General features: G+C 36.0%; 3 protein-coding genes and 1 pseudogene across 3 annotated transcripts; 2 read left to right on the top strand and 2 right to left on the bottom strand.

Moving 5' to 3' along the window:
- The first annotated feature begins 7,353 nt into the window (after window positions 1–7,353).
- LOC115243109 (Krueppel-like factor 9) lies at window positions 7,354–8,563 on the top strand. Its single transcript, XM_029819806.1, has 2 exons — window positions 7,354–7,501; window positions 8,286–8,563. Exons 1-2 carry the CDS (start codon window positions 7,354–7,356, stop codon window positions 8,561–8,563), a joined length of 426 nt encoding a protein of 141 aa, XP_029675666.1.
- A 6,641-nt stretch (window positions 8,564–15,204) lies between these two features.
- Window positions 15,205–16,339, bottom strand: LOC115243121. Its single transcript, XM_029819837.1, has one exon. The coding sequence runs from the start codon at window positions 16,327–16,329 to the stop codon at window positions 15,211–15,213; it is 1,119 nt and encodes a 372-aa protein (XP_029675697.1). The 5' UTR covers window positions 16,330–16,339; the 3' UTR covers window positions 15,205–15,210.
- Window positions 16,340–16,640: 301 nt separating this feature from the next.
- LOC115243094 lies at window positions 16,641–17,810 on the top strand. The gene is made up of 3 exons (XM_029819779.1): window positions 16,641–16,662; window positions 16,831–17,165; window positions 17,436–17,810. Exons 1-3 carry the CDS (start codon window positions 16,641–16,643, stop codon window positions 17,808–17,810), a joined length of 732 nt encoding a protein of 243 aa, XP_029675639.1.
- A 2,865-nt stretch (window positions 17,811–20,675) lies between these two features.
- On the bottom strand, window positions 20,676–22,525 carry LOC115243123 (annotated as a pseudogene).
- Between the last annotated feature and the right edge of the window lie 477 nt (window positions 22,526–23,002).

The following is a 23,002-nucleotide window of genomic DNA, read 5'->3' as shown; positions in this document are numbered from 1 at the left end:
TCAATTTAAATATCGTAATATAAAGATTTAATAAATAGAAGTTTAGGTTCTATTAGGTCTCATGTGTATTAGGTAGTGCGTGAAGACATTTAGCAACGCTATGTTACGTTTAGAATAACGACTGTCAAGGTGCCAGGTATATCGCTGGAAAAGCCTAGGAGAGGATTCCATAAATTCGTCATGGGCTTCTCCATGAACCACTAAACGCTAAACGACGTATACGCGTATTGCGTATACGCAGAGTACGGAACTATAGGATTAAGGGTGGCGAAGGGTCGTCGTGTGACGAATTCGGCAATTTGCCGTGAACGTTTCTGGAAATAGATCTCGAAATAATCCGCAAGACACGTCTCAATCCGTTTCCATTTAGCACATCTTGATATACCTCTGCGGACATCGATTTGTGTATTGATTGATCGGGAAGACCGCGAATATTCTGAATAAAAGTATATAAAGAAAATATGGCTACTATAATTTTCTCTTTTCCATTGTAAACATAATCTATAAAATCATTCAGAACTGTTAACGATATTACTATTATCTAAACTATAATAACTATAAACTAATGTTTTGTCTTTTTATATATTACGGGTTTTTATTTAATAGAAATTATAAATACTCGATACAGTCCATCGTGTGAATAAAATTAGGAAACGGATAATCTTAGCGGAATCAAAAGACCTGCGAAAAACTCTAAAAAGAAATATCTCGCGACTAAATTTGCACGGCATTTTTCTACCATCCATCGAAAGGGTTGTCCGAGTATAAAGCCGGCAAATGTGCTAATTCACAATCGTGTCAAAGTGACCGACATTCAGCGTCGGAAAGCGGTTTCTCGATTCAACATGGTCATTTTCTATATGTGTATGTGTTAGAAAATGTTTAGAGATTCCTGACGGTGTAATCTGGACAGCTGTATCGAGATGAATGACACGTGCATTATTTGATACAAGCAAATGAAAAAAATCGTATAAATATTTAAAAATATTTAGAAATTTTATTTATATATATTATACTAATATAGTATTGTCAGTTAGTGTAATTATAATTTCATTTTTCAGAGATTATCATTCTATATATTTTTATATCTTATATAATTATATATGCAAGATACAGAAAAGAGAGAAATTTATGTAATCGATCAAGATGCAATCAATGCTAATAGATTAAAGCTTAAACCTTATCAATTTTTTTGTATTGCCAAAATAAAATGATATAATTGTTATCACGACTTTGTTATAGAACTTTGAGAAGAAGCAAGAGATAATATTTAAAGAAAGAGATGAATCGTGAAGATACACATATATTTTCTACTGATTTTTACATTTAAAAATTAGACAAGATTAAACAGATTCGTTGCTTTTTATATTCTGATCTATAAGAGATATGTGATATAATCAGAATGCAAGACAGTTTTAGTCTCTCGGCCGTGGACAACCGTGGAGAAAAAGGCATTACGATCTAATATCAATGTTCGCGCGGGCACATATGCTCCATAGAATGTAAACCCGTGAAAAATGCCTACAACCTCTCATCCTGAAGAAAAAAACTGAGAGCGATCAAAGGAAGAGAAAGAGTACGTTCGAAAGAAAAGCAGAGAGAAAGAGAGGAAGAGTCTCTCTTTTGGTATCAGGCACGGGCCATCTGGCAGAACGATCTTTTATTATGGTATCTATTCCTCCCATAGGCTCTCTCTCTCTCTTTTCGAACGACGAAAGATTCACTCGCGCGGAAGTTGGATCTTTGATTAATGGACGGCGAGATAAACCGCATCGATTCCCGATCGATATCGAAAGCGAAAGATGGTGTCATGATTGCTTTTACCGTAGCTAATATTCGCGCATAATTTTGCACTTAGACAATGTCGTTTTTCTTTTTGAAGCTGTTGTGCCATATATAGATGTTTAAAAATTATTTATATAAAATTATAAAAAAATATATGTTGAGGAAGTTTAAAGAGAAAAAAAGCGTAAGCATTTTTACATTACTTTTTCCATAAAATTTATTTCACGAAAAATAAGATTTTTGTGTATAAAATTTGTTTTTTGTTGGTAGAAAAACCTATCTCTTTACTGCGGTGTAAGAACGGCGTGTCACGTCACGTCACGTCACGCGTAATTGTTTGGTGGCTGCTAGATGCTCGGATGGCTGGGTGACTCTTTGGGAGTAACGCACCCCACACTCCTTCGGGGTATCCACGGGAGAGCCCAGGGTGAGCCCCATAATAGCCCTCGACCAGGTCCCACCCTCTTGGCAAACAGAAAGGCCTTGAAAGTGTGCACAACCGCAGAGTCGCCGCCCCTTGCATGGCGGGGTGAAATTTGATTATGCCCTTTCCACGTGGATGAACGCCGAGATTCATCGGCGGGTCCCCGCCAATGATTTATGCCACTTTTTTTTTCCTTACCGCAGCGACAAGTTGTCTTTGTCGTCGTTAGATATACGTGCTATGCATGCGTGCATGCGTTTCTATCGTTTTTTACTGAGAAACAGTTGAAGACAAAAATTAATATTTTTTTCTCTCGTATACCTTTTACGTGCTTTAGCGGTGACTTTCTTATCTCATTCTGTGTTAAATATTATTTAGAACAATTTATTCAGATATGCGTATTGTTAGATACGATTTGTTAAATATATTGCTATATATGATGCAGCTATAATTTATAAGGACTGGATCAATTGAGAAGAATTTTTACATCTCTGGAATGTGAATTTTTCCTGAATATTAACATTTTCTTGATAAATTTTAATTTAGTATAAGTATTGAAACACATCTTAATAATTTTAGAGTTTTAAGCACTTCTTTAGACTTCTTTAAAAACATATTCTTTAGACTTTATTTTAATATGTGCAAATAAGATACTTTCGATTTCAACTAATTGCAAATGAACTGCATTAACAGAATTAATATTAATTGAATATTAATATCAAAATTTTATTAAAATATTTTACATATTACGGTATACGCACAGAGAAAGAGAAGGAAAAAGAGAAAGATTATATAACTGAAAAAATATATGAAGCATATGACAATCATATATTGAATGCAACAGACGTCATCGGACTATATTAGTCGCAATGCTTCACATTTTTATGTGAGGTAACTTTTTTACAATACAACAGACACAATACTTTTCCAAACCACAACGAAAAAAGCGCGCTCCCAATAAATTCAGTAGAATTAGGCAGAAATCTGCGATATTTGTAGCCGCCTGATCCATCATCGGTCATTGACGGATATACAATGAAACTTCAGAAAGCAATAATACCAGCGATGCACCCACGATCGCTCATGTTTTTTTTTTTTCATTTCCATCGGAACAGACCAATTTCTAACGATTGTACATACACAAGGTACGAAACTATCACGCAAAAAATACGTTTGATGGATCTGTTACTACTCCGTTTTGTAACACGGACACTCAATTAAATGTGTCTATCCTGTCTTAGATTTTTGACGATATTATATGAAAAAATATGATGTGCAAAATATTGCATTCCAAAATAAAAGTAAAAGTTCATTTAAGTGGAATCTCTTATATATATATTTATATTAATATAAAATAATTTAGATTATAACTTGATTTATAGCTCGTTTAAAAAAAATTATATAGATTATTTGTAGAATCATATGAAGATAAATATGTTTGTAACAAAGATTTATTATATAATGCGAAGCAATAATACCAGCGATGCACCCACGATCGCTCATGTTTTTTTTTTTTTCATTTCCATCGGAACAGACCAATTTCTAACGATTGTACATACACAAGGTACGAAACTATCACGCAAAAAATACGTTTGATGGATCTGTTACTACTCCGTTTTGTAACACGGACACTCAATTAAATGTGTCTATCCTGTCTTAGATTTTTGACGATATTATATGAAAAAATATGATGTGCAAAATATTGCATTCCAAAATAAAAGTAAAAGTTCATTTAAGTGGAATCTCTTATATATATATTTATATTAATATAAAATAATTTAGATTATAACTTGATTTATAGCTCGTTTAAAAAAAATTATATAGATTATTTGTAGAATCATATGAAGATAAATATGTTTGTAACAAAGATTTATTATATAATGCGTTAATTCAGAATTATTAATTCTTGCATAAATCGCGAATATTCCAATAAATATTCGGCAGATGGAATAGATCCTACCATTCATTGATCGGAGGAAATACGCGATCCCGAATTGAGGCAACAACTACAAACCTTCGTTTTGCTTATTGCAGAAAGACGCAACTTAAGCCTGACACACAAATATCAGTAGCCATAACTCGTTGTTGTGACTTCCGTCGTTCCAAATAAGACGGATCGGGAAGAATTCCGTAAAAGGAATACCGTAGTAACTTCGAGGACTGATCGATCCATCATCAGACTAACATAACTTCTGCATTTAAACGGCGCGTACGCGAGAAAAGGAGAAAAGTGTCTTGACGCTGTCGCAAGATTCCGAAATATCCTTTGAATTTTTTTTTTCGGCTAGACCAATCGTCGAAATTGTTTCACACGTTATCTCTAACCAGATTGACAGATGTTAAAAACAATGATGCAAGAAGAAAATAGTAAAATTTATATAACAGTATGATACTTGAAATTTTTGGAACAAAAAATCGAACAGATCAAGCCTACTTTAGACAATCTATAATTTGCAGCAGAATATATAATTTTTAGATGAATATTTATATGCAATTTAAAAGTAAATCTTTATTTTTTTTCAAGAGATTACAAGTAATATCTTTACATATCTCCAAAAGAGAGAGAGAGAGAGGAGAAGTTTGATTTATCAACATATATAGAGCACTTACCTATTTTTGACAAGTTAGCTAGAAAAGATAATAATGAGAAAGAAGAGAGAAATAGGGAGAGAGGATCCGTTTTATATCAGGGAGAAGACCGTGAATTACTAAATCGCGGCATCACGGAGATCGTATGATCGCGCAAGGCTCAGGCAACGGGACCTTCGCAAAACGGGCGACGGCGATGATGTCGCGACGAATGCGACAAAGGGCAGAGCCCAGGATCAATGGCCCCCGGCCGGTTTTGTAGGAACATCGTTTTGACAGAAGGGTGTCGTCACAGTCGGTGGAAGCGAGACGTCCGACGAAAGCGGGAAGGGTGGGTGGCGAACGCGGCTCTCTTCGTTTCTGAGGGTAACGCGAGATCTTTCTCTCTCTCCCTCCTCGAGTGTTACAATAAATCAACGGCGCGCTTTTGCGAAGCTCCACCCTCGGAGACCTTTGCCGTATATAAGCAGTATATCCCATACATGATGCGACACCCCGTACCATGACGGTCCGACTCTGTCTGCCTTGGTCCTCATTGTGTCTAAAGTGGCCTGTCCGTCGATTTTGGAACGGATCGCTTTCTATAAACAATTTATTCTTTCAGCTCGCGTGACCGACCGTGAACGATTCGCATCGGGCTAAGTATTAACGAAATTAAGTAGCAGATAGATGACTCGCGTTTCGTTAGAATTGTTATTTATTCATAATTATTTATTTTTCTTCACTTATTAGTTAAAATCATTAACATAACTTGACATTTTTTAAGCAAAAATTTATTGCGATTTAACTATAGAATTCGTAAAAGAAAGCAAACTCAAAAAATTTTGTATTTGAATTTATCTTTTGAAAATTTCAAGCATTTAAGAAAGCTTTTAAATTAATGTTTAAATGTAACTTGTATATCTTTGCAAATATATTCTCGTTAACGTTTAAATGTAATTTCATTTTTAGCCAATGAAAATTGTATCTTTGTTGAGATCTTTTTTGTTACTAATATTAAAAATATTCATAGCACATAAATATCACAAATAAAAATTACTTGTTAATATCTTTTTTATTATGGTGCATAACATTATGAATAAACGGCGATAATAATAATTGAATCAGTAAATAACGTCTGAGAGTAAGAAATCGGATAATATCTTATTCTGGCGATATCTTCCACGCTTACACAAGGGTTGTCGGGGATCACAATCCTTCCGCGGCCAATAATCGGCGTCGATCACAAATTTCGTGTCACGGGCGTGCCTAGTTTGAGAGAACCGGCATGTTTGAGCGAACGGGGTGGACCCGCGATATAGGCCCTGCGACCCTTCGATATCGTTCGTTCATTCGTATCGGTTCTGCATCGGCTTTTTCCGACTCCCCTGTTTCGTCCGCGCTTTGACTTTCCACGCCGATCGTCCGTATTCCTCCCTACGTCCGCACTCGTGCTCCCTCGTGACAAAAAGGGCGAGAGCCCCGTGGCCGCAGCGACCGATTAATTCACTACAAAGGGGCTGCGTATCGCGCATCGAGCCCTCGACAGGCCCCTCTAAACCCACCTTCGGCCCTACTGCCAAGGGCGTCCTAGCTCTTATCCTTCTCCCGCCGACGCTTTTCGGGGGACGAACCGATCCTCCCTCCATAAAGAGGATTGGTTCGACCCCCGAAAGGCCGTTGGTAGCGGGAAATATTTCTATATAAGGTCGGGGTGAGCTTAGATTCGTGCTTAGTGAGTTTCGGACAATCCGTAGCACTGTCGCGCTGATTATCCTATGTCCGCGAACGAGCGACGACGGTGAAGTTTCATAAGTGGCGATTGAAGTATTCACTGTTTTTGAACTTCCGCTAAGTCTCCAAAGATGTCCGAGTTGAGGACCAGCGGCTTCTTTCGACCTTGGCATATTCCGGAGACCACGAACGAAGCTTCCGGGATTATCACCGTCGATGATACGCTCCATGACACGTCGTGCAACAGACAGGAGGACGACGTGTCTTCGGCGACATCGACAACTTCCACAACAAGCTCGACCACCGTGGAAACATCCGAAAAATATAACGATCGTCTCTTGAATCGAGATACGGCAGACTCGACATCGTTAAACGTTCGTCATCGCCGTTGCGCGAGGAGACGTCGGGGAAGTGAGTCCTCCGACGACGTCGCGACTAGTACTACGCCTTCCCTTGAAGGCGAGGACATCGTTGGGAGTACCGTGAAAAATGCGAGGAACAAATCACGTGCCTTCCGTTCGCAGCAGCCAGTCGATTCGACGGCTCCCGCGGTTCCCGCTCGCGATCCGGACGTGTTTAACGGTTCCAGTGATGTTAGTCCTCTGGAGTATCTCTCGACATTTGAATTCCGACGACCGGAGGCTTTCGCATCGATAAGCGATGGAACTTATTCGATGGCGAATTCAGATATCGCTGGACCATCATCGGCCGCGAACTCGATGATCCCCGAGTTGTACTACGCCTTTACTGACTTTCATTCCGGGATTCATCCCGGAATTCATCCCGGAATACAATCTGTGGTTCAACCGGGGATTCTTCCTTCGGATTTTTATAATCGTTCCATGGAGGAAGCGGTGCAAATAGTGCACCGACAGGATGCTGTCGCCAAACAAATGAAAAAGATGCGTCCAAAGAAATTTCGCTGCCAGTACTGCGACGTCGCGTTCAGCAACAACGGCCAACTTAAGGGACACGTTCGCATACACACTGGTATATTGAAATTTTTTATATAATTTATTTGCACCAGTTATATGTATATGTAATCATTTGTTGAGTAAGAAAAAATAGCGATGCGTATAGAAAACATTTGTTGGAGAACATCTTTTTGAATGTTTTTAAAATGATTTTCTTTTATAATGATTTTAATTTTCGATCCAAATAATTTTAATTTCTATCTTTTTTTATTTTACACATTTTACATATACAAGATTTTTCAATATAATTTATCTACACAAAATATACTTGCTGGAGAAAATATATATAACGATGCATACAGAAAATATTTTTTTGAGAATATCTCTCTCTCTCTCTGAACATTTTCAGAAGATTGTTTTTTTTTCTTAATAATTTTAATTTTCAAGTAAAGTAATTCAAATCTCGGCTTTTTTATTTTTTTTTTATAATATAGGTCTTTAAAGAAAGTTACGGAAAATAAATAACGATTATAAATATCGATGTATCAGCAATTGCATCTTCCTAATATCACTCAGCAACGAAAAATATAGAGAAAGTAATTTATAAGCATTGAAAATTAGTATTCATACTCACTGATGTATTTAATGTATATCGCGCCTCCACTCATCGAGTTTTTTATTATTTAAATAATCACAATCATGTTAAGCAAATTTTTATTCAAGTAATAAATTTGTTCGCATACATCCATGTCTCCTCTTTTTGAAAAAAATATTATCGGCAGTCATTATCACAAGATTATACCGAGGCACAAATAATCACATTTGAATATAAATATAACATGCATTTCCATTTGTTACAGGGGAGAGACCGTTCAAATGCGACGTGGAATCCTGCGGAAAGTCGTTCACCAGGAACGAAGAATTAACGCGACACAAGCGGATCCATACCGGTGTTCGGCCTCACTCTTGCGTCGTTTGCGGCAAACGATTTGGACGTAAGGACCATCTGAAGAAGCACACGAGAACCCACGAAGTTCGCGATCCGTATCGCGTTTCGGCGGCGGCATTAGGCATGTTCGCCCTGGGCCATCCGTTTCAGCAAGCTACCGGACTTCCGCCATACATTTACCAGATCTGACGTCGGGGATTTGCCGGTAAAAAGTTCTAACATAACGATCCGTTTGACAAATTTGAAATTTTTGTACAGGGTATCCGTCTAGTATATATTACACTGCGAAATATATTATACGCTATATTTTGTACGATGTTAGGTGCCTCTCGGTTGTCTTGAGAGTTTTGAATGGCACTGAAATATTTTCGATACTATCATTTACATTTAAAGAAAGATTTGCTACGTGCCGCCACGAACTTCAGAGGGAAAATTTGCGAAAAACGTTTCGCAATATCTTTTAACAAATGGGTTCCGCATCTCTCAACTATTATTACGTATTTTCCTGCAACGTGATGGCAATGTAGCGTAATGTAATGAATATATGAATGTAAATACTTATATATAATATAATGTAGATATATAGTCTCAGAGAATGCATACACATTTTATTATATATTTATTATTATTATATAATATATATTAGATTTGTTATATATTTGAGATGGATTTATTGTTATAATTATATGAAACAAATATTTACAAATTAATATCGCTTAGTCTTCATTTCGTATTTATTCTCCTTAACGAGAATAGATATTTCCAAAAATTTCCCAATATACATTTATAACACATTATAATTACATCGCTTTGATACAGACTTGTTACATTATTTGCCTTCGAAATAATGTTAATTCGTAAAGCATAGATGTGAAATGAATGCATCGACTTTATCATTAGACAAGCAATATTTTATTTCTACAACAATTGAATATTTAAGTTGAACGTAATGATTTTATATTTATGCTATATTCTTAAAATATTTCCATAAAGAATTTTTATTAATATTTATACGATGACACATGATCAATTGTATAATATTAGAAATTTACAACGATAATGTCCATTGCTTTTAATGATGTTACCTATATTACAGCTAAAAATAGTAATTGCAATATTTTTTTCGGTAAATCTCCACACTATTTCTCACCCAGATGAATACATATTTAAATCAAGCAGCAATATAACGCGTCCATCAACGTTACCATCAGGACCACCACCATTTTCCCGGCGATTGAATTCAAGATGGCGTCACCAACTGCAACCCCTCAGATAATAGAGAATCCCCTTGCTCGTTTATACGATGCGCTGTAAAGGACGTAGGGGGAAGAACAGTGGGTTGCGCCCTTTCGTCCTCGAGAACGCACGCATGGTTACCATACGCGTGTTTGTGTCTGTATTCTTTTTCCGCCTTTTTTTCATTACAATACGTTTTTATGGGATGTTTCGCGGTTGCGTCTGTAATTTTGAGGGAAATACGAAAGGGTGAACTGAGGGGTTAAAAAGTTGGTCGTGATTAATATTTTTCAAAAATTCTGTATGTATTCTGTTCGAGTCTTTCGTTTTTATTACTATTAAAGTTTTACAATAGTTTGCAAAATATGTTTCATGAATACATATTCTAAAAGTTAATGATATCATATATTTTCTTTTTATTTTATATATAACTTATAAAAAAAAAGAAGAAAAGAAAGAGGACATTAGTGAAAAAAAGTTTTAATATATCGTTTAAAGTAATATAATTTAGAAAAGAATACGATTTTATCATCTCTACTTGAGCGTCTTAATTCATTTAACGTACCTTTTCTTTTAATCATTATTCCCATTAAAATGAAAATTATCGTTTTGGCATTTTTAATCTTTTTTCCAATTTCAAGTCTAATTTAACGGATTTCATATAGATAAAACGTATTATAAGATAGTGTGTTGACATCCATAACACGGATACGAGATCGCAACTGGCAAAATTGAATAATCCGGGAGCTGCTGCGGTAGCTTAACGTTAAGTGTGTCAGATTCTCACACGGAGAGTTTCGGTAGCAGAGTTTTCGATAGAGGAAACCCCGCTGGGACATTCGTCCAAGCTCGTTGACACCCCCCTACTGTCCTACAGATATATGACTGCGAGCCCTCTAAAGTTCTTTCTCTAGAGCATGAATCTTTCTCCCCGCTATATTTCTCTCTCTTTTTCTCTCTTGATTCACTATGCTGAGTTTCATTGTCCTTTTCCGAGGGTGCAAAACTTTTCAAACATTTTCTTAATAAGCGATTTTTAGTTCCTTTCAGACAAATGTTTTTGCCTAATTTTGTTTTTTCAATTTTCTATTTAAAAAAAGAAGTGCCAAGAATGTATTGATTTCAAATTTCACTTTCCAAGCTAGCGTTCCTCTCGCTTTATTCGTCTTTTTTCTGTTTTTTTTTTTTTTTACCGTCCTCTTCAGGTAGTTCACCGTCGATCCGGTCTGTCGCAGACCTCATTATCGGAGGGTGGCTTTAGGCTAAATGATTGCTTAAACGCGTCCGGATTACAGTCCGGATTACGCCTACCTTAATCTCAGATTACATAGTCTATCACCATTAAGCCACCATTTGACACGAAGAGAGATTTGCTGCCGCTAATGTTGTATTTTTCACCCAACACAAAGGGATTGTTTTCGCTTAAATTTATTTTTATAAGACGCAAGAAGAGAGTAAAAATTTCACAAACTTATTCAAATTATAATAACTTTTCTATATGCAATTTGGCAGTTTGACTATTTTCAACATTAAAACTGGAGAATAGCTGAAAATGAACATTCAGAATACAGCGACCTGTTCATTGTAAACCATTTTCTAAAAATTCAGACACATTTTTGTCTGAATTTTTAGGTGTCTGAGAAAAATTTCAAATAATCTGTATTAATCATCAGAATAGTTTTTCTAAAAATTTAAAAGAGTCTGAACATTCAGACAACATTCTGTCTAAAATTTTAGACAGTGTGTCTGCAAGCACTTTGTCTAAAGTTTCAGTCAGTTTTTTTACAATGTTATTTTTTCACTAATTGATCGAATTGGCTATTACATCCACAACACGTTATGCATACTCGTGTATTTCGTATAACGGTTGGATTCAGTTATCGCGAGTAACGTTTATATCACTCTCTACCTGAACCGAATTTACAACCGTTGAAAACGATTCGTAATCCCCGTCGTAATAGCTGTCGCGCCGAGGAAATCGCTGTCATCGAATACAAATTCTTCCGTTTTCCGTCGTCGTCGTTCATTCTTCTCGCCTCCTCCCGTCGATGCGCGTCCAAATATCATCTGTGTCGACCGTGTCTTTCGCGCAGCAACGCACGCCGCGGGTGGGCCTGTATATGTCGGAATGTTTGCCCGCGTCATTGTTGCGCGTTCTGACACTCGATACGAATTCTCCCGACCCGGTTTTAAAAAGCGTTTAGGTGCCCCTTATAGCCGGTCCACCTTCCCTTCTGCCTTTACGCGACATATTCCGCTTTTACGTCCCGTACGGATCAAACGCACTTTCTCAGATGCATGTGCAGAGGACGAGCGTATTCTCGCGCTCACCGGGAAGCACACCCGGGGCGCCGCTGACTTTCTGATATATGGATCTCTGTGTATCCATTACTATGGCAAAACACGGTACCAAAAATTCCTCCTACGATACGTTTTCTAATTTAATTTTTTTTTCTATTTTTTCTATTTTTTTCTATTTCTTACTACGATTATTAACGATTATTAATTGTGTTATTAATTTTTGAAAGATTTAGGGAATTATCGATATTTATATTTACGGATTATGGTATTAAAATTGGAATTATTGGCGAAGAAATTGAGAGATGCTTAGTTTGACCAACGTTATATATTTACCAAAAAGGCCCATTCATGCTAGGCGGAAGTACGCCTCGTTCTACCTCGTCACAAGGAGGTGCGGCTTTTGCACGCGTTCATATTGAGAAGTGGTATATAGAGGCTATTTGTCGCGCTTGTTAGATCCCATGCACGCTTATGTAGCACTTGTCAAAAGCTAGTTGTTAGTTATTATAAACATCGCTACTTAGAATTCATTATTAGATTTAATCATGAATAGGTATACATCAGCATGTAGACATAATTCGTTTGAGTGGTTCCCACTTATTGTTAGACCTTATTTAACGATCATTTAGTGACTATTTATACACTTATAACATCTACTACACATTTGTTTTTAGAAAACTGTTACAAATCCAAATTGAAAAAAATACATTTATCGAAAAGAACTACTCGAAAACAGAAGCAAGTTAAAATATTGTGTTCTATAAAATAAAAAAGTCTTAAGAGTAAAAAGATTCAAAATATTTTATATAAAACTTATTGTGCGTATTGACTGCTTCATCACGAGAAATCCTCTAGATTGTATTATGATTTACTGACAGCCTATAAGCAAATGTTAGCTTTCGAATGGGTTCGTTTAATAATAATCTATTCATATCAAAAAAATAAATATTGTCTATCAGAGAGAAATAAAACTATAAAATAAATGAAATAAATAGATGATTAAAAATCCATAAATCGATATACTGTATACATAATTAATGTATTTTTATAGATACCTTTTTATTCTGGAATTCTCCATCGTTATAGAAACTCTTATGAATGTCCATAAAAATGATTAGGAATATTGAATTATAAAATGGAAAATTTAATTACAGTTTATTAATTAGTTAAATTAGCCAAGTCTTAAGAGTAAAAAGATTCAAAATATTTTATATAAAACTTATTGTGCGTATTGACTGCTTCATCACGAGAAATCCTCTAGATTGTATTATGATTTACTGACAGCCTATAAGCAAATGTTAGCTTTCGAATGGGTTCGTTTAATAATAATCTATTCATATCAAAAAAATAAATATTGTCTATCAGAGAGAAATAAAACTATAAAATAAATGAAATAAATAGATGATTAAAAATCCATAAATCGATATACTGTATACATAATTAATGTATTTTTATAGATACCTTTTTATTCTGGAATTCTCCATCGTTATAGAAACTCTTATGAATGTCCATAAAAATGATTAGGAATATTGAATTATAAAATGGAAAATTTAATTACAGTTTATTAATTAGTTAAATTAGCCGAAGTAATATTGTTGAAACTGTTAATAAGATTATTCCAATTTAGAATTTTATTGCTTTTGCACAAGCGTTTCGAGAAACAGCTTCTACAACCCTTAAATTATGTCAGGAGACACATTGCGCCACTGAATCACACGATTTTTCATTTAAATCGGAGTATTAATAAATCCAAGACCAAGAAAAGCATATTGGATCGATTGAAAAATCACGCTGCTCAAAGTCTTCGGCTTATCATTATATGCGTCAATGGAACGGCTCGATTTCGGGTCGCGTACTCTTCACTGAGGAATCATCGTCTTTTTTTTCTTCTCCATTATCCTTCCCATTCTTCTGAGACTGTCGGGCGTCAAAAAATGGGGGCTTTAGTGTGGGCGGGTGGCTATTCGAATCTCCAAGGAGAGATGAATGAAAGCCAGAAGTCCATTCACGGGCGCACCTGACTCCGAGCGTCGAGTCGTGAGAATCGATCCGTAGATTTTTCAAGATCTCTTTCTTCCGCGTTCTGGGGCACTCCGTTTGAACATCTTCGGGAATAAAGAGTGCGATGCACGGCAATTTTCTCCGCAGCGACGTTCCTCGTCCCACGATTACGTTTGTGTTGCGCCTGCACGGCTACATTTTACGTACGTCGTTCTTATATCGAAAACATATCGTCACTTTTATGGTTCGTCGGCTCATCTTTATCAGATTTATTTTTAATAATAAATGCTTTTATTGACTGGCTATCGATTTAGTGAAAATAGCGAGTTATTGATAGTTTGGCGATTATAAGTAGTCAAATATAAAACTTGCAAGAGCTTTGTAGTAATATAATAAATCTTATTTTTTCTTTAAAAAAATGATATATTTGATACGCGGTATTAGAATAAATTATGATAATGTTATGTTGTTAGTATAATAATTATCTTCAGAAATAGAGAGAGCTCAATTAATAAATTCAAATATATAGAAGTTTTAAACATATAATAAATATGCGATAATTTTCAAAAACTTGGTAAAAAATTGGTTTTACTTAAGATCGATCTGAGAGCCAACAAAAGATTATCCCCAAAAAAGCGGCGTTCAGCACCTGTCGCAGTATTTTGTATGAACTCGTTCCTATCATTCTGAAACTATATACCTGATCCGAAACAAATTAAGCGCATACAATGAAAAATTCAGTAGAGCCGTTGACTACCGAACTCTTTATTCTCGTACGTTCCGGAAATTTAATTCGACACGCATTAATCTGCACCATGTTGATAGCCTAAGAAAGATTGATTTCGTGAGAATATGCAGTGGATCTCTTATTGTACATCTTCTATTGAAACCCATATAGAAAATAATTATGTAGCATCATTATCTGTGTTCACTTTTTCAAAAAAAGTGGAAACTGAGAATTATTTAATATTTTGATTCGATAGTTAAGCGAGAATTTTCTTATGCGATAAATCTATTTATTTTCATTGATTGAAATTAGAAGCAATATGAGATATGATTAAAGTTTTTTGTATTTTTTTATAATATTTATCTTTCACTATGTCTTTTTATTAAAATTTTCTATTTTTATTTTTTAGTTCAAAAGAAATTAAAAAAAAAACCTTTGTATACGTAAAGATATTATAGAGAGTGCTACTATTATATATAATATTACAGAAATGATAGAATGTCAAATTAAAAATTAAAAGCAAAAAAAAGTAAATAAGTGTTTCGGCATTTTCTTATAAAATTTATCTTTCTTATTCGTCATTTTCCTCATCTGCTTCTTTGTCAATGTCGATCTGCTCGTCGTTTTCTTCAATTTTATCTTCGTATTCCTCTAATTTCTCAGACAAGTCTGTGAGATGTTTCTTCTTCTTATCTTTCCTGGGTAGCCACGGTCGCGGTGCTCGAAACTCAAGATCAATCTTCTGCTTTTTATCGCCACTATCGCAGTGCTTTCTGATTCTCAGTAAGAATATATTCGGATTCTCTTCCAGATCAATTAGTCTTTTTACTTTTGATCTTCTATTTCTCTCGCTTTCCAGGTGAGAAGCTGCAGAAATTTGTCCAATGTTATCGCCATCTTTTACATTCGGATACAACATGAGCGTACGACATCCCGTCTCCTCTCGATCGCGGATTTTCTTCATCGATGACGTATCTTCCCGAGAAGTACGACAGAGTTCCAAACTTCCATTGGCCATGTCGAACGCAATGCCGTCATCGCATTTTTTTAAGTTGGACGCCGATTCTTTTACATCTACCTGGCCGACGCATTCGCACGGAGGATCGTACTCTTCTTTGACCGACTCCTTGTGCATCCTGATGATGACACGATTGTCATTGATGACAGCTTCGATCTCTTTGTACGGCTGTCTTTTTCTAACAATCTCCGATACAATTTTGTCAGTCGGAGCTTGTTCCTTGTTTGACATTTCGAGTTTCTTCTTCAACCTCGATTCGCTTCTGCTCTTTGAAGACTGCTTGCTCATGCTATCTTTTGACATGGAAGTTGTCGTAGCACTTATCGGTCTTCGTGAAGAGATCCTGGATACATTTATGGGACAACAATTGGAGCATTTCGGAGGGATCGATGATAAGTACGGGGATGGAATATACTGTGGATATGACGGAGCATAACGAGAATTTTTTAAATCAATGCGGCAGGGAACTTTGTCTCTGGATATGATGCGTTTCGGTTTTTCGATAGTTTTAGATTGCACGTAGCATTGACCCGCGTGTCCTCGCGATTGATACGAAGAACTGGATGGACGAAAGCAGCAAGGTGAACAAGGTGCTTGCAATCCGGTTGATCCAGCGATCAATGAAGGCTTCTTCAATATAGGACAGCCGCAATTGTAAGTTGTTACAATCATCCTTGCTATTTCTGTTTCATTATGAATGCAAATAGCTGAGCTTGTTGGATCACATGATGGAGTATGGAATTTCGAGTAAATTTAGGTCGAGTTATATTGGGATAACGACATGTTAATGATTTGTTGAAAAAAGCATGGATCTGCGACATGAATTTGTTTTCTGATGCGTAATGAATATGCCTGTTTGAAGAATCGATTTTAGCAAACTATACGAATCATAACCACATCTTCAAAAATGGGACGTTAAATAAATAGATATGTTTTGCCTTCAATAAAGATTACTTCCCGCAAACTCAAAATTGCAAGTGAAAATGCAGTCTTCTAACGATACAAGTAAATATAAAAACAGATTTTTATTAACTAAAAACAGGTTTTGATTAAAATTATATTCAAGAATTAGCCCTTGCCTTGGAATTTAACGCTTAATGAGATAAATAATATTTTTCTAATAAGAAATGCAGATGTTTATATTATAAGATCATCTAAAAACACTTTAACAAGATGTGTGCCTCTGTCCTCCAATGTCCCATCTGACACCCTCGTCATCTACACTCGCTAAGGATGCCTACTCAAAATATTACCAAGAGATCGGAGCAGAGATGATTAGCAACCAGCTCATCATTAGATTAGAAAAAGATAAAAATAGACAAAGAAAGAAACGGGCAGAATGGGACCCACCTTGCGATTGCGTCGAAATTCAAAGACCGACAAGCAAAAGGGGTCCCAAGATAATCAACGCAGATTGTGATGACCGCATTGTATTTCGCGTCCACTCGGCATCCCGTTTCAATGAAAAGAAGGAATCTCCTTATAAGTCACAAACAATCGGCTATAAGGTTTGTCCTCGTGTCTCTTCAAATTTCAAGAAATTGATAATTCATCACTTAATAAAAAACAGATCAATGTTTCGATTCGTATATTATAAGTCAGAAAAAACTTAAATTTTTTAACATTTCATAAACTCTCAATCTTTCCAATATAAAATTTTTATTAAAAGAAAAATTCATAGTAAAAAAAAAGTATTAAAATAAAAGATAAAAAAGACAATTTTTAATCATAATTTTGATCCGTTTCCCGAAAAGAATATGTGATTTAAATTCCTGTAGATCGGATCGTGCAGGGACGAACAGGATAGCCATCAATGCAAGACCATCACGGTTTATCCGCAATTTACCTCAGGGTCTCAAGAAGTATACAGTGATCACATAACAGAGGGCAATCAAAATATCTTCTTACTAAGGATAAAAAAGAAAGCGGAAGATTCTGAACAAAAAAATAGGAACGTCGAACTTGAACTAAGAACGCCTAAACCGCCAACGCTGTTACCTGCACCTGCGCCTACACCTGTATCTGCAGTTGCACCATCGCAACCCGTTGTCGATTCAATTGTAGAAAATGTACAGAAACCGGACATGCCGGAGAAAATTATAAAGCAACCGGCAAAAGTGTCCAAAAGCAAACAAAAAAAGAAAAGAAAGTAACAGCTTAACAGTATTACATTGGTAACGTTTCCACATATTTTGTTCTCGTTATAAATCATATTAAATAATTTAAAATAGAAATCTAATGTAATAGTACCAAATTATGTAAAAATCTAATGAAAAAAATAGGACTAATGATTTCAATATAGTTTTTCATATTCTATATTTTACACTAATGATTTCAATATCCTTTTCCATGTTCTATATTTTGCACATTTAATTTTATAAATTTATATATGTTTCCTTCAGTTTATTTAATACTTATGTAAAGAATGCATTTATTTCATTAGAGTTTATAGAAGGAGAAGATATTTGCGATATCAGTCGAGACAGTAAATTGAAAATCAGTGTAACTCGAAAAATTTTCCGGGATTTTAAGGAACATGAATATCATGAATCTGGACCGGGTTTATTGGTAGCCGCATCGATGACATTCTGAAGAAAAGACTAGAATTTCCTCAATGACTATGTAGATGGAATCCTCAATACATGCCAGATAGGCGTGAATGCGTAAAGACGTGCGAAACTCAATGTGCGCCCGGTTCATTCATCCTTTCCAACCGACCAACCGTGCAAAACCGTTTCGTTACGGCTCGCCAGATGAGCCTCCCGTTCGGGACTATTTCCTATCTTCCTCGTGACTCCTTTCCTCCTCGTACAAAGTCTCAATGGGCCTTACGACGATCGATAGCATAGCGTGTCTCTGGAGACCGCATTGTTGAATCCTACGGCATTATCGTAATTGCTGCTAACTCCTTCCAGTCTTTCTTTTATGTCGGTGACGGTAAGCGGCCAACTTGTTCATCGAAGAATAAAGAAGGCTACTGTGACTTGTCAGATGTCGAAATTCACTATTGTAAACTCTGCAATCTTTATGTTTGTAATCTAGGATCAATCGAAAATATGAATAAAGGCGCATATGCGAAAAATGATCTTTATAGAAGTTTTCACGAATAAAGAAATGCGTGATAGTTTATATCTTATCCATTCTTGATAACATTAAATATCATTTTTATTTAGTTTAATTTTTCTTTTTCCAATAGAAAAGAATTCGTCCATCGTTAAATCAATCATCAGAGATACGATACGAATGATTCTTTATTGAGTTTAGTTCACGCTATGTCATTTTATAAGCGATTTCGAGAATACTTGAAAAATTTCAAACTGTCCCCATATTTCCTCGGTATTGTGACGAGGATTCTCTCGAGGTCGTCACAGTCGGCGAATCACGAATATGCCGCGAACGTCGTCCGCGATGTCCTATGATTCGACGTATAAAGTTGGACACACAAAGAAAGAAGGATAAATGTGTCGCGATTATCGGTGCGTAGAGGGAGCGTATGGACGCACAATACGGAGACGCGGGGTAAGAAAATGCATGGGCGGTTTCGTAATCGTGAATGGCGTGGGAGTTCATAAAGGTGTCGTTCGCATTCTGTGTGGTCGCGCGTTTAAGAACGGTGACAATGACACTGGCCAATAAATTAGAACGCCACGAAGAATGAACACGTTCTCGATATACACGCGAAGAAACAGCGTGACGAGCAGGAGCGGTCTCGCGGCGGTGAGTGAAAAGCTACTCGTTTTCCCGTACTAAAGAGAAGCCTGCGGTCGTTGATGAATGGAGCGACAAGTGACCGCGATATTATTATACGTGGGACGGCTCTCGAGCTAAGGAAAGGATCTCGACGCGCGAGATCGGGCCCGTTTTAGGGATGAAAGAGCGGCGATAATTCACGAATCACTTGGAAGACGCGTAAAATCGAGATTTTTTCGCACGATTCAACGTGAATAAAATTGAGAATATATAAAGGAGCTTGCGGCATCTTGATCAAAAAAAATTTTCGTGTTAGAAATATCTCTTGCTCCTCCATCTAAGTCTATCATCATCGATAATATTTTTATTTTTGGATTTGGTGATTTTATTTTCTTTGGTCTGATATAAATCGCTGATTTTAAACCCTCGCAAACTCGCTCGTTTTTCGCGTTAATGGCACTAATCGTCATCGATAACGAAGGAATAAATAAATCAGCGAACGTGCATTCGCCACAGGTGGTGACGCGCACGATCGTCCAGGGTGGTCTGTCAATTTCTCGCATTGTGGTATCGAGAACCGCTTCGTATCCGCAAACGAAGGATAGGGGAGGGAAAGCCGTAATATCATCATTATATTACGTCACACAGATGCGCGGATCGGGGGATCTCGAGACCAGCGTTTTTATATTGCGGTTACGGCGTCATTGTGCGCCCCGGTATCCAAAAAGGGTCCTTGGAGGACTCCCGTCGAGAGAAGGTCTGCGGCATAGCGGGGTTGCTGATTGGCTGATTCCCCTGTCAACAGCTATGGTAATCTGTACGCATTTCCTGCATATCTTCCTTTTCCAATCCCTGATTGTCACCTGCCGACTTCGCAAACGAGACGTCTTTGACGGATTTTGAAGAATATGTCACATGGATAAAGTTAAAGATCATTACTGGGTTCTTTATATAATATATAACTATATTGTATAAAAGTTCGAATAATATATAAAAATTGTTTCAAGAAGGGAAAGTAATTTTTGTTTAAATTTAATTAAATTATTTCTTCGCACATATTTTCGAATATATTAAATAATTTAAAGTGAATATTACTAGGCTAGAAGATGAAAATTATGTTTAGTACTTTAACTCACTCTGAACATTGTGACACTCGTAATCGCAAAATATCGAACATAATCAAATTGGCATAAATGGCAGTCATATTGTTAAAAGTGAATATGTTTGTCTAGTTTTCTGTATAAAATTTAAGAAAAAAAATTAATAGTAGTAGTTGCATCTGATAAAAAGGAATTGCGGGCGATAAACTGTTCCTGTAATCGAGAAAACGAGGGAAAATGTTGGCGAATCATGCTGGAACCGCTAATAGCTTTGACGGTGCTGAATTGTATTTTCATGTTCAGTTCCACAGTTACGACCTGTGCATTATGGTAATAATCCGTTCCGAATTATTTTCTTATTTAAATTTTAATCTATTAAAATATTAATAAAATTCTCAATATTATGCAAGTTATGATTATGCCATTACACTAATAATTTCATATATTAGGTGGCAATATCAGGGCCATCGTTGTTGCGCCAGGAAGACTGCTTGTCAATCAAGAGCTGATTTAAAAAGATCGAAGAGCTATATCTTACGAACTGCCAAAAAGTCAGGAAAATCAGATTTTAGTGGCAATGGTGACGTTAAAGTTGTCAGCAATTCCAATAGAAACGGTAGTCGCGAAAGCAGAAATAAAAATGGTCAGAAGAAAAAATCTAAGAAGAGTTTGAGATATTTGGCGGAATATCAGAAGAAGAGCGGAGGGAAAATGCCACTTCCGTGATTGCATTTTTTATATATACTACTCCTTTCCTTTTATTTAATTTTTCTTTTTTGTGTGTTCTTTATTTTATCAATATTATTATGCGTCATCGTTTTATTAGATTTGCATTTTAGAAATAGACTAAAAGCAAGGAAACTCGATGAAAAAACAAATATGTCGGAAGCTTCTCAGACACTAAATGATACGAAATCGACAGTCGTAATGGAATTTTCAACAGTCCAAAAAGTCGTGCAGATTGTTGACGATTCAGACGTTAATTCAACGCGACCTCCTTTCAAAGATATTATCATTCAGAAAGATACAATGGACAGAAAACGTGATTATAATGTTAAGCAGAATTTCGAGAGCAATCTAGCCGCTGCTGAAAATCCTTAACAAATTGTAACAAGTTAATAAATTAACGATATAACTCATTATATATATCGTAAATATTAAAATTAAAATTAATATTGTTATAAAATTAATATAATATTTGACATAATTCGCTTTATTTGTTGTCGCGTATTTATTTTTATTTGTACACTTGTAAATGTGAATAAATAGCTCTTCTTAATAAACGGTAGGATATTTCAAAGACTATATATATGCGTTTTTATGTACTTAACAGTATTGCTATCGGTTCTACTAAACGTTTAACACGTTCTCTATTATTATTCGATAATTTAATTTGATTGGCATATTTCAAGTTTATTTTCGATTCTTGGAAACAGATGATGTCAGATACCTCAAGATCTTTTAGAGACATATTCGCTTTTGTCTGCTTCCAAAATTTCGTTGCTGTTCTTGCTGTTCAGAAAACTGTCCGACTTATTGTAATTATTCGAACATTTGACCGGTCTGTTACATATTGGCGAAGTTTTCCTATCCTTTTTTAAGCATCGACATGCGTTTCTACGTTCTCCCAATGATCGATTGCATATTTTTTCTCTGGGACACGAACGATGGTCTCGTCGATCTTCGTCATTGCGTTCGAAGCACGAGAAATCTCTAAATCGTCGTGCACGAACTGAATCAGCTTTCACGCATCTCGGAAAATCACGCGAACGTACTTTACGGTGTTTCACAATCGACTTTCTGCGTACGCAACACTCGCTCGAATCCACTTTCCTAAGATTTTTCGAGAATTTTGGAAAACTAAAAAGAAAAAGAAAAAAACTAATTTGGCCGAAGAAGCATGCAGAATATGCTCTAGCATATTCTTACGGATCAGTGATTGGCTGGCTGTTACGAAGTCGTACCATACCGAAAAGAGAATGCACCAGATACATGTTATGCAGGCGCTGTTGCATATGGTAATGCAGTCCACCATCTCGCGAGTCGACGAAAACTTTACATTTCGCGATTTTTAGAACGACGTTTCATGCTCTGACAGCTGAATCCAATTTTTCTAGATATAATGATGGAATTTCCAATGCAATTATTAATAATGACACCGCTATAAATTGTGCTAGAAGCATAACAACGTAACGATAACACGTGAAGTATAGAAAGAATCATTGGTCATCGCGTCCGTCAGCTGTCAATCAGTGATGCAATGAATTACAATGAATGTTAATTACAACCGAGAAAATGTAATTAAATCTTTCATCAGTTGAATGTTACGTCAAATCGTTATATCTTTCAATTGTTGATTCCCAAATGAATTTGAAATGTTAAAGATTATCGAGTTATGTAGCTGCGCCTATCTCACGCTTTTGTATTCAAAATGCGAGTTTTGCTCATTTACATCTGTTTATGAATCGACAGCCACTTTGATTGAATATTAAGCAGCGAACTTTAGCAGCGTTCAAAGTACAGCAAATTTTCTGATATATATATATCATATATAT

The sequence above is a fragment of the Formica exsecta genome, unplaced genomic scaffold (genome assembly GCF_003651465.1).
Source record: "Formica exsecta isolate Colony F162 unplaced genomic scaffold, ASM365146v1 scaffold69, whole genome shotgun sequence".
NCBI classification, from domain to species: Eukaryota; Metazoa; Arthropoda; class Insecta; order Hymenoptera; family Formicidae; genus Formica; species Formica exsecta.
Note: the sequence above shows the minus strand (reverse complement) of the source record. Positions and strands in the feature narration are given on the sequence as shown.